Source organism: Drosophila sulfurigaster, unplaced genomic scaffold, assembly GCF_023558435.1.
Source record: "Drosophila sulfurigaster albostrigata strain 15112-1811.04 unplaced genomic scaffold, ASM2355843v2 ctg54_pilon, whole genome shotgun sequence".
NCBI lineage: Eukaryota > Metazoa > Arthropoda > Insecta > Diptera > Drosophilidae > Drosophila > Drosophila sulfurigaster.
In genome coordinates, this window is record NW_026909719.1 from 156,071 (window position 1) to 168,265 (window position 12,195).

Below are 12,195 nucleotides of genomic sequence, written 5' to 3' on the forward strand. Positions count from 1 at the left end.
TTCGAGTGATGTGATGATGGGTCGTCCTTGCATGTCAGTAACTTGACACCATTCATCCAGCCAATGCCTTCGAAGGTAGAGCAACGGCGAGATGCCGCCTGGCGGTTTCAGCAACCGTTACTCTCTGTCTTTGTTCCGTTGAGCCAGGTGCCCGTAGCCTCTTGCTCACTGGGGTCCCTTGTTGGCGCTTGCTTGCCGTGGACTCCACCTTCTTGTTGGCAGGGCCGGTAAAACCGTTTTGCACCTTATTGTCTTTTGGGAGGGGGGCTAATTTGGTTTTCACGCATTCAAGTGTTAGCCCTGGGAAACCTCTCCTTATCCTTGACAGACAAGTTAGCTATGCCACTGAGCCTTGCGTGAATGCGGGTCGCCGCCTTCTTTTTTGCCTTCTCCTTCAGCCCCCGTGCCCCGCTGCGCAACCTTAGAGGTGCTGGCGATAGGCCGAGGTGACTGAAGAAGAAGACATTCCTTCTCCACCGTAGAGATTGACGCAGCGCTCTTTTGGTCCGAGTCGGCTAAAACCACAGCACCACAGCGCGCGCATCAACCTCGAGTTTTTGTTAGTAGCAGTATTGTCACAACTGATTTGACCTGCTCCTACCGCATCAGAGTTGTGACCGCTGGCGACACGCAGAGATGTTTTCTTCCACCGCGTTCCACCGACGTTTGAGCTGACATCCCAGCTCGGGTTGAATTTTGTATGTGCTTCATTCCGAAACATATTGGCTAATTTTGTTCATGGGAGCCCCATAGCGCTTTCAGTCTTACCGCCAGACACCTCATACCATGGTTTCTGCTACTTGTCCCCAGGCAGACGGGTACCCGAAAGACAAGGAGCAGAGCCCTCAGCTAGGATCGGTAGTACCTGAAACTTCGGCGCATAGTAGAGATCTGCTACCCGATGACGGCACCCTCAAGGAGGGTTCAGTAGAGGATGTTTGCCAGCCATGAAATTTCATAACTAAATATAAATTTACAATTATAATCTGCCTATTTATGTTGCCTGACATGCATTCTTAACTGATTGCGATTGGTACTTTGTACCTTAACTAGGATGTAATTGTATTAGACGGGGTCAAGAAAGGCGATTACATTAAATTTCTCGCTACATCATAATACACTTACAACACTTATTGACACTCACTTAGAAATGCACATTTGAACTAGACAACATAAACTAACAATATTATTATTATTTTATTTGGACGTTGACGTACTAACGGCAGTACTATCAAGTGGCCCAGCGATACCAAGCACGGGCTTGTTGGCGCGCGGACAAAACAAAATAAATTTGTGAACAGCATGCATTACACGAAAACTGCGAATAAATATTAAAAGACGCTGGACAGCTAATTAAATTAGATTAAAAATATGTTATATGTATAATAAGATAAATAACAATTAAATATTCGATAAATAAGCTAATAATAAAGTTTTAAGCAAAGGAATAGATTTACTATAGCAAACTACGTTATTGAGATTATTAAAGTTCACACACAGAATACGGAAGGGATTATGGCAAGCAAAGTTAGTAGATCTACGTGAAATGAGAAGAGGAAGAAAATTCCTAGTGATCCTGACAGGAACTGCAAAACTAATTTGACTCAACAGCTCCAAAGAGTCTATTGCACCATTAATTAGTCTCTGTATGAAAACAGCACCTTGCATAGTTCTACGGTCAGAAAGAGAAGGAAGGTTTAGTAATAAATGTATACTGCGATACGGTGGTAATCTAATATTAGGATTCCAATTTAAACTACGAAGAGCAAATAATAAGAATTGTTTCTGCACCGATTCAATCCTATACTGGGGATTCCAGACAAGAGATCCGTACTCAAGGGTAGGACGAACCAGTGAGACGTACAAAGTCTTAGTGATGTAGGGATCATTGAACTCTTACGACCAGCGTTTTATAAATCCCAGAACACCCATGGACCTATTTACAGCAGACAGAATATGTTTATCGAATTTTAGTTTTGCATCAAGCAGAACCCCTAAGTCATTCACACCTTCAATTCGCTCAAGAGGAGTATCATATAACAAATAGTTATTTAACTGGGAAGAACCCCTACAAAAGGTCATAAACTTACACTTATTGCAGTTCAGATGTAACATATTTATTCTGCACCAAGATTCTAGACGATTAAGGTCACATTGTAGCAGTGAGCTCGCAAGACTATCATTAAATGTCAGGCAACGCTTAACGTCATCGGCGTACATAAGTACACGGGAATGCTCAATAACAGAAGGAAGATCATTTATGAACAAAGTGAACAATAGAGGACCCAAATGACTGCCCTGAGGCACACCAGAAGTGACTTGGACACATTTAGATACAAAACCATTATAATAAACATTCTGAATTCTGTTGGAGTATGAGGATATCCACTCAATTAGGCTATGAGGAAACCCTAAAACATTAAGCTTATACAGTAAGAGGTGATGATTAACAGAGTCAAAAGCCTTACTAAAATCGGTGTAAATGACATCCGTTTGCATTTTATTCTCGAATCCTTTAATTACAATAGAAGAGAACTCCAATAAGTTAGTAGAAGTGGATCTATACTTCACAAACCCATGTTAGTAAGGTGAAATTATAGATTTACACAGATGTTGCAGTTGAGAAGTTATAATTTTTTCAAATGCTTTCGGAATCGCAGACAATTTCGATATACCACGATAATTTTGAACTTTAGATTTTGCTCCCTTTTTTTAGGATAGGTATAATGTATGATTTTTTCCAGATTTTAAGAAAACAACATGGGTTAACGGATAATTCAAACAATTTAAAAGCGCTTTACAGATACTACCAGCACAATACCTTAGCACACAACTAGGTACTCCATCCGGACGAAAAAAACTAGTTTTATAGCCAATAATTCCATTAAAATAGAGCTTTCAGTAATTAAAGAACCAAAAATACATTTAGATCAATTTAACTGATAAGGATAAGAAAAGGAATTTTGAGAGCTTGGGACAGAATATGTCGTTTAGAAAAAGTCAGCAAATTAATCGGCAATACCAGGATCATTAGATACTGTCATATTCTCCAAAGACATAAATGCTGGCGATGACGCGGATCTACGCTTAGAGTTAACGAAGTCATAAAATTGTTTTGGATCACGCTGAAATCTTATTCTGCACCTCCTCAAATAATTATTATAACACTCATTGTTATGAGTGCGAAAAGCAGCTTGAGCAACAGAATAGCGGAGAAAATCAAAAGAAGAGCCAGTTCCCCTGAATTTTTTGTAAAGTCTCGACTTACGATTTTTTAAATTCGATAATTTCTTAGTAAACCATAAGGGTTTATTAGACAAATGTGGAATACTTGATGGAACACAAGCATCAAATAGCGAGTTCAAAGTAGAATAAAAAAATTCAACCGCTATATCCAAGTTCGTAGACAAAGAAAGTTGGGACCAGTCACTTTGAGATATAAGCAGAGCAAGTTTTTCAAAATCGGTTTTCCGAATACAACGAGAAAGCTCACCACAACGTACACTCGACTCTGATGCAATAAATGGGAGCTCCAATATAATTTCCAAAGTGGAATGGTAAGGGTCTTCAGGGGAAGATATAGAAGATATTCTCGATAGAGAACATGAATCTGGGTCTAAAACAAAAATAAGGTCTAGAGACCTGTTTAAGCAATTTGGAATACCATTAATCTGAGACAATGATACCCCGAAGAGACTATCAATAAAAACATGGGATACAGAGGGGGAAAGTTCATTTAGATTCTTGGCGGAATGCCATGACACCCCAGCAATATTAAAATCACCAAGGACTATAAAGTGATCACGATCAGAAAGCATATTAGAAATGTTATTAATAATAGAAAAATGAGCTAAATATAATATAAAGCATCATCTGAAGCAGGGGGGATATATGAGCAAGAAAAAAAATGTTTAAACTACCAAAGGATAATCTAACAGCCACTAGCTCAATATCAGAAGTGTGATCAATCAATTCAGAATTTAATTGAGCATCTACTGCAATTAAAACCCCACCACCGCGACGTACCTTGCGGTCACATCTATACACGGAAAATCTACTACTACTACTTCCGTATCAAGGAAGTCATTTTTAACCATGTTTCAGTAAAGGCAATGACATTGAAAGGGAAAGATACACTATTTAAATATAAGTCAGTAAGTTTACTACAAATACCTCTTACATTCTGATAGCCAAGAAGTAAAGAGGATGTTAGTTTTTTGAACTGACAGACATAGAGGAAGGCTTTGAAATAGAGTTCTTGCCACTACTAGGAAGAGAAACCGGAGGCCGATTTTTCTTTTTAGCAACAAATTCTTTAATTAATAGGTGTTCCGGCCAAAGCTCTTTACTGCACATCATGTTAAATTGTTCAGCGGGAACACTTATTTTAAAAGATGAAATCTCCCGTTCGTACGAGAAATTAAATTTATCCACTTTAACCCTGGCTTGAGATTTGGACTTAATATTATATAAGCCCGAATATCATCAGGAGTCGTATCAGGGGAAAGCCTTGAAACGAAAATCGGCTTAAGAGGCGGCACTGCAACTAATGTGTTGCGGACAACTGAGGAGCTGGAGGCGATTCTTCTATCGTTACAGCACTAACGATCTCAACAGAGGATGGTGATGGTTGAATTTCTTCAACCGTCTCCATCTCAGTCGACAACAAAATCGAAGTCAGAGCAGGAGACTCCAATCTTAATGACGTAATGTTATGATGTGGAACATCCAGAGCTACCGAAGGTTGAGGGGACGGAGAACTAAATGACATTAATTCCCCAGCAGGTGATACAGATAAACTTGTAACATCAACTGAGACAAAAAGCTCGATTGGGGTAATCGACAGACGCTTATTGGCCTTTTTACGCTTCGGAGACTCGGTCAAGAGCTTCATACTCTTAAACCCAGAATCCAAGGCGGAAAAGCTGTCGGAGAGTTTGTTAAAACCCGCCAATATATCTTTAAAACCAGTTCGCGTCTGCCGTATAAACCCAGCAATATCGCGTTCAGAGTCCGTACAGTGTTCACAAGTCCATCTCAATCCTGACTTGGCCGAAATCAAATCCACAATACGGCCGTTAAAGCCAGCACATTTTTCATGTGCAACGTTTTCGCATAACCAGCAACAAAAAAAACCCATTTTGGCACCAACTGGCACCCGGCATTTCTTGTTATAGTAGCCTAACATATTGCTAAAACAAAGATTATTGAACCAATTAAAAAATTAAAAAAAATAAATAAATCATAATAGATAAATTAATTGCAAACTAATATGATCTGTACTTACGAAGAGCACAAAACACAGAGAGTATGCACAGGTCGAGCGAGACGCAAGATAGAACGATAGCCAACTACAACACCAAAAGAGGGAGAGTTACTATTCTAAAGAGCGTTGAGACCACTGTAACGTGCAACGATATACGCCGCAAGGACGGACGGACGATCTGTGGGTGCGGGGCACGCTTTAGTATCCGGCTCTAGCTCGTCGGCTTTGGAGGTGGTGGTCTTGCTTCCACAAATCTATCCTTTTCGCTGCGCACTATTATTAAGAAGATTAGAATTGAGAAAAGCTAGAACACTAACCGGAAGAGAAATAAAAGAAAACTAAAGTTGCTATCGTTTGCCTCTGCAGAGAGTGAAAAAAAAAAACGAGAGGGAGAGGGAGAGGGAGAGAGAGAGAAGAAGATAGAGTACGAGATTTAAGATATCAACTTGTCACTGGTGTTGCGTAACAAGGATAGGAACATAGGATGTGTTCTCGTGGGGGCGCTGAAAAGTTCCAGAAATGTCTTTGCTTCCCGAAATAAAAAACACTCGCGTTTTTTTCTCTATATATATATTGTAGATTTATTGAAACTTGGCGGGTTTTTGTGGCGCACAGAAATGGGTAATTATACCGATCGAAAAGAGACGTGGTTTGAAACTAAACGTCAGAGAAATGCCGACGGCGGTGGTGAGTTGTGGGAGAGAGAAGCTGAGAGCACTGGAGCTTGAGGGCATTCTTACGCACTGAGCGCATTGCTAGTGAGCGAAAAAGCTTTGAGTGCTTTTCGGTCGGCGGAGCGGAGGTGTGCCTCTCACTTAGCAATGCGCTCGCATCAACATTCTCCCCCCCCCCTTGCAATATTGGGATTGCAACGGAAACTGCTAGTAGCAGGTGCCTGACAGAATCCAGCCCAGCGTGGAATTCTGTGCCATAGGCAGTCCGCCTTGGCCCGGGAGGATACCCGGTAGCACGACGTCAGGGTACACATCAGCCCCCCAAGACTGCCGAGACCGATGCCGAGCGGAACCAGTCCTTGTCAGCCAACACGAGGTTGCTGAAAACACTGGGCCCGGCTGGTGTGACAGTCCTGGTGGGCGTCGTTGTATGGAGCTGCGGATCTGTTTTGAAGACGACCTCCCGGCTCATGGGTGACGTCTTGGAGCGCAACGTTGCCGTGCACACTCCTTCTGCGCCCACGCGAGTGATGGAGAGGCCCATGGCCACTGCCATCGACTCGCTGATGTGGCTTACAGGACAGCACGGATCCATGAGCACTCGCGCCTCGAAGGCCGTCTTCCCCGTGTCTAGCCAGACCGCCGCGGTGGGGAGAATATTCACTCCCTTGCACTGGAGTAGTGCCGTCAATGACATGGCGGGGCTAGGCACGGGCCTGGTGTGTGGGGAAGTGGGCCGGTTCATCCGGGATGACGATGGTCCTCCTCTGGTGGGTGCCGGGTGGTCGCGTCGGCCCCTCGGTTGTCGCGCCAACCGCTACTTGGTATTACGATCCCGCATGTGCAGCATGGAGTGGTGGTCCTCACCACAATGCCTGCACCGTCCACCGCTGCGGCAAGTGCCCCCGGAGTGCTGATGAGCCAAGCAGTTGGGACAGTACTTATTGACAAGTACTGCCCGGAGCCGCTTCTCTGGCGTCAGCTGGGCAAACCGTGGACATTTGCGCAGCGCGTGGACACCGCGGCACACCCTACAGCGGAACGAGTTTGTGCGCTGGCGAGAAGAGCCCTCGCAAGCACACTTCGTCGGAGAGGGAGCAGGATGATCTTCTGGAGGACGCCATGGTAAACTGTAACGGGATGAAACCAAAAAACGAAAAAACAAAAGGAAGAGAAAAAGAACAAAAACAATAGATTAAATGAAGAACATGGCGCGGGATGAATTGCCTAAGCCGGAAGAGAAAACCACAGGATAGTGGATGGCAGTAGAGAGAAGAATGGGTGACTCAGAGCGTGCGTCCCGCAGGAAGGAGGACCAGCTTTGCAACTGGTCGGCGGAAAACACCACGACACGTCTGGATGTCTACCACACGGACCCTTTCATCAGCACCTGGGCAAGCGGTCAGCACACGCCCGAGGCGCCATTCTTGTGGTGGTATATTCTCCTCTCTGATGACCACCATGTCACCGATTTGGAGATCGCGTGAAGGTGACTGCCACTTATTCCGCTTATGCAATTCCTTCAAATATTCGTTCTTCCATCGCACACAGAAATGCTGATGGAGAGCCTTGAGCCGTTGCCAGCGGTTGCGGATGGACTCCACATCCTCTCTGGACTCTGGCTCCGCCATGGAGAGTAGCGGACCCCCGATCAGGAAATGACCGGGAGTAAGTGCCGCCAAGTCGCTCACATCCTCTGACATACTTAGGAGACAAAGGCCGCGAATTGCGGCACGCTTCAATTTTGGACAGGAGGGTGGAAAGTTCCTCGAACGTATGTTTAACGGAGGAAACCGTCTTTTAGAAATGCGTCTTGAAACTCTTGACGCCTGCTTCTCATAGACCCCCCATGTGAGGGGCACCAGGTGGGTTGAAATGCCATGCAAGACCTTGATGGCTGTGAGTGGTGAGAATCAGGTTGCGGGTGCTCCGACGAACGTTTTCCCGTTGTCAGAGTACATGTGAAGAGGGCACCCGCGCCGTGCCACGAATCGGGAAAAAGCTTCCAAGAACTTTTCCGCTCTCAGATCCGTAGTCGCCTCAAGATGGATTGCCTTCGTGCTGAAGCACACGAAGACACATACGTAACCCTTCGTAATCTTGCAGCCCCGTCCGCTCTTACGCGTCCACAGGAACGCAGGACACCTTGCTTGTCAAGGAACGGATTCAAGCTTAGGATATCGCTTGACCCGATTAAACGATTATGGGATCGGAGGGAAGCACACTCTTTCTCGTATACCCGGTTCTGAGCCTGCACAATCAGCCTCTCTTGAGCTTCTGCAAGCTCTTGAGAGCTGAGCGTCTCTGGAAACGAGACCTTGGGATGGCGGCAACGCTGGGCAAACCTTCGCACATACGCAAACACTCGGAGCGCTCGATCGAACCTGGAGAAACGGTCGAGGAAGTCCTCACATAGGACTTGCGCTGCATGGACCTTCACCGCTCGACACTCCAATTCAGTATCGAGCCCAATGACTGGTGAAGGCCACTGCGCTGGTGAGTGCGTCAGCCATTCAGGCCCCTGCCACCAAAGGCGACTGGCCAATAGCTCTTGCGGCGAGACACCGCGGCTTGCCAGATCGGCTGGGTTGTGTTCGGAACGAACATGTTGCCAAGTGCCATTCACCGAGTGAATCTTGGCCACTCGGTTCGCCACGAAAGTGGTCCACTTGCATGGCTGCTTATCCAACCATGCCAGAACTATAGTGGAATCTGTCCACAGGTACGTCTCAGCGTCGGGGGTGGGAAAATGTGGTAGGAGGGCGGCGGATAATTCTGCCAACAGGAGAGCTCCGCACAGCTCAAGACGAGGTAGAGAGACCGTCTTGATAGGTGCAACTCTAGTCTTCGCTGCTAGGAGGCTCACGGACACTTGTCCAGCTGTTTCCACACGTGCATAAAGAGCGGCTCCGTACGCGCTCTGAGAGGCGTCGCAAAAACCGTGGAATTGGATTTTTGCGCCGGGAGTGTAGTTGGTCCATCTAGGAATGCGGATGTCCTACAAGGACGAATAGTTTTGCAGAAAACTGGTCCACTGCTCTGTGAGATCCGCCGGTAAGGAGTCGTCCCAGCCGATTTCTTGCTTCCAGATTTCTTGCATAAAATCTTGGCCCAAATGACCACGGGAGCATGCCAACCTGCAGGATCGAACAACTTGGCGATCTGCGACAGCACTTCTCTCTTGCTGAAAGATGGTTTGGACACCATCTCGGCGGTGACGAAAAAGAACTCGTCGGACGTGGCCCGCCAACGAATACCTAGCGTCTTTGCGACACTAGCTTCGTCGATCTCGAGGAAGTCTGCACAGAGCAAGTGATCCGTAGGGATTCTTCTCAGCACGTCTTTCGAGTTCGAGGTCCACTTACGCAAAGGGAACCCAGCACTCTCGAGCGCTGTTCGAAGCTCATCTATAGCAGACACCGCAGCCTGCTTAGTGTGAGCTCCTGCTAGGACGTCATCAACGTACATATAATTGGCGATGATGTCACTAGCGAGGGGGTACCGGTCGCGAACATCACTCGCAAGTTGATGCAGAACGCGGATAGCCAGGTACGGAGCACAGTTCACTCCAAAGGTGACTGTGTTGAGCTCAAAGTCGCATAACTTCTCGTCCGGAGTACGGAAGAGCAACCTTTGAAACCGGGTGTGTTTGGGATCCACAAGGATTTGTCGATACATCTTGGTGATGTCAGCGTTGAAGACTAATTGGAAAAACCTGCATTTCAGGATTTGAATGGTCAGGTCGGATTGAAGGATTGGCCCAGTGTGGAGGATGTCGTTCAGACTCTTCCCGTTTGAAGTCGGGCTGGAGGCGTTGAATACAACGCGAAGCTTTGTGGTGGTGCTGTCGGGCTTGAGAACAGCGTGATGCGGCAAATAGTAGTTGCCGGAACTGGATGGGGGGACTTGAGTCATGTGACCCAAATCCAGATACTCTCGAATAATGGAGTCATATTGTTCCTTCAGAGAGTCGTTCCTCTTTAAACGGCTCTCGTTTCTCAGGAACTGAGCGAGAGCGGTAGCCCTCGAGTGACCCAGGTCAACGTGACCAGGATCGCGGAATGGGAGCGTGACCATGTAGCGACCCGTTGAGGTTCGCACGGTCGTGGCGTTGAAGTTAGCCTCACAAAAAAGGTCAGATTCTTTTGCTGGGCTAGCCGGCAGGTCCTCCACCTCCCAAAATTTGGAGAGGAGTTCCTCCAATGGCGGAGTTCGCTCGACGGACAGTCGAGCCGAAAAGGACGAAATGGACTTTGAAATGGATCCCGACACAGGGCCAGTCAGGATCCAACCGAAAATGGTCTCTTGACCGAGGAGGGTCCCACAAATGTTAGGGTGAGAGCCGCCGAGCAGAATGGACGGGAGGATATCAGCGCCTAGTAGCACATCAATCTGCGAACTCTCAAAGAATTTGGGGTCTGCCAGCTGGATGCTTGGCAGATTTTCGAGAAGTGTTTGTGGGACCGAACATGAGGGCAGATTCCCCGCTAACTGGGGGAGGACGTACGCCGACGCCTCGATCTGCATATCGGGTCTGACTGGGGAGCCAATTAAGAATTGGCAAAACTTTCGAGGCTGGGCTGCCACAGCTTGAGTCAGCCCAGAGACGCGGGCTTGCACGGATGTATACGGCATCCTCAAGCGCTTGAACAACCTTTCTGAGAGGAAGGTGGCTTCCGATCCGGAATCGATCAGAGCCCGAGCTGTATAGCGGACGCCGAGATGGCATACGTGAATGACAGCTGTACTGAGCAGAACACTTTGTGTGTTAACTGCCATGAAAGATTGGACGTTAGCTGACTGGGTGAAAGTGGACTGTATTGGAGATGGAATGGGGGTTGTGACTGTCGGCGCCGGGCTCACTCGATGCAAGAGTGTATGATGACGACCCTTGCAAGTAAAGCAGCTGTGCGCACTTGTGCACTCGGCCAGGATATGGCCTCGTGCGAAATAATTTAAACACAGCTTCTGTTGCTTTATATAAGTGACCCTATCGTTGATACCCATCTGAAGGAAACGAGGGCACAAGCGAATCGGATGATTCTCCCGGGAACACAATTTGCAGGACTGGGTTTTCGAAGTCGCCCGACTCTCAAAGGAGTTGACCTGCTTGGCGACGGGGGCCTCCTTGCGTGAGGCCCGTGAAACCGTCGGAGCACTCGTGCTGGCTGACACTTCCGCTATCGCTTCTAGGGTGCGATACCGCTCTAGAAGGAAAGCGTTCATGTCAGCCCACGTTGGAATGTCGCTCTTATTCTGTATGGACTGTTCCCAAAGAGAAAGGGTCAATTTGGGGAGCCTCGAAGAACACAGGAAAACCAGGATGCAATCCCAATTCTCCGTGTTGATCCTTGAGTGCTCTAAGGCCGTCAAGCACCCTTGGATGGTGCTCTGCAACTCCTGAATGGCTGCACCCGACTCTTGCCCAATAGCGGGCAAATTGAAAAGGATTCGCAGCTGACTGTTCACGAGCAACCGTTTGTTCTCGAAACGCTCAGTCAAGCTGGACCACGCCGACTGAAACCCCTCATTGGTCAAAGGAGACTTTGACACAATGGCATGGGCTTCACCGCTGGTCTTGGAGTTGAGATGGAAAAGTTTCTCAACTTCAGACAGTCTTGGATTTCGGATGTAAATAGCCGTGAATAAGTCTCGGAAGGTGGGTCAGCGAGTGTAATCGCCTCCGAAAACTTCGGTGTCGCACGGAGGTAGGCGACACCCTGTGGACATGAACGGCACGGCTTGCGTTTGTACGGGTGTACGGGGAGTGAGTGCCTGGGAGGTATCAGCTATTTGCTCACTTAGCTGAGCGGACCACTGCTCATAGAGAATATAGCAGTAATCATATTTTGCCTGAATGGTAGGCAACTCGTCTATCGTCATTTCATCCGACATGACGCAGGAGCAAGCCTCGTACTCCTTCTCGACCTTGTCCCACAAGGCACGCATCTGGTCCCTCCGGACCTGGCACGTGTACAGGGACGGGCTGTCAGTAGAAGGCTTGTTAAGTCGCGCCGCAAAGTGACTTATACGGTCGCGACTTATACGGTCGTGACTTATACGGTCGCGGCGATGAACTTATTCAATGCCGAATCTACTACATTGTGTGCCATTTTGCTTTGTGAACGAGTAACAATTGGCCGAGGAATTGGGACGGAAGCAACCTTGGTCTTAGGAACAGACGGAGGTTTCGTGACGAGGATCAGAGGCTTGGTACCGGAAGTGGGCGAAACACTAGCTGACCGTGCGGGGACC

The 12,195-nt window shown here is 47.3% G+C and overlaps 1 protein-coding gene across 1 annotated transcript; it reads right to left on the minus strand.

The window, feature by feature from the left end:
* Window positions 1-7,980: 7,980 nt before the first annotated feature.
* LOC133849962 (uncharacterized) lies at window positions 7,981-11,889 on the minus strand. The gene is made up of 4 exons (XM_062285951.1): window positions 11,645-11,889; window positions 9,061-11,557; window positions 8,063-8,938; window positions 7,981-8,001 (listed from the first exon to the last, which is right to left on the minus strand). The coding sequence occupies exons 1-4, from the start codon at window positions 11,887-11,889 to the stop codon at window positions 7,981-7,983; spliced, it is 3,639 nt and encodes a 1,212-aa protein (XP_062141935.1).
* Between the last annotated feature and the right edge of the window lie 306 nt (window positions 11,890-12,195).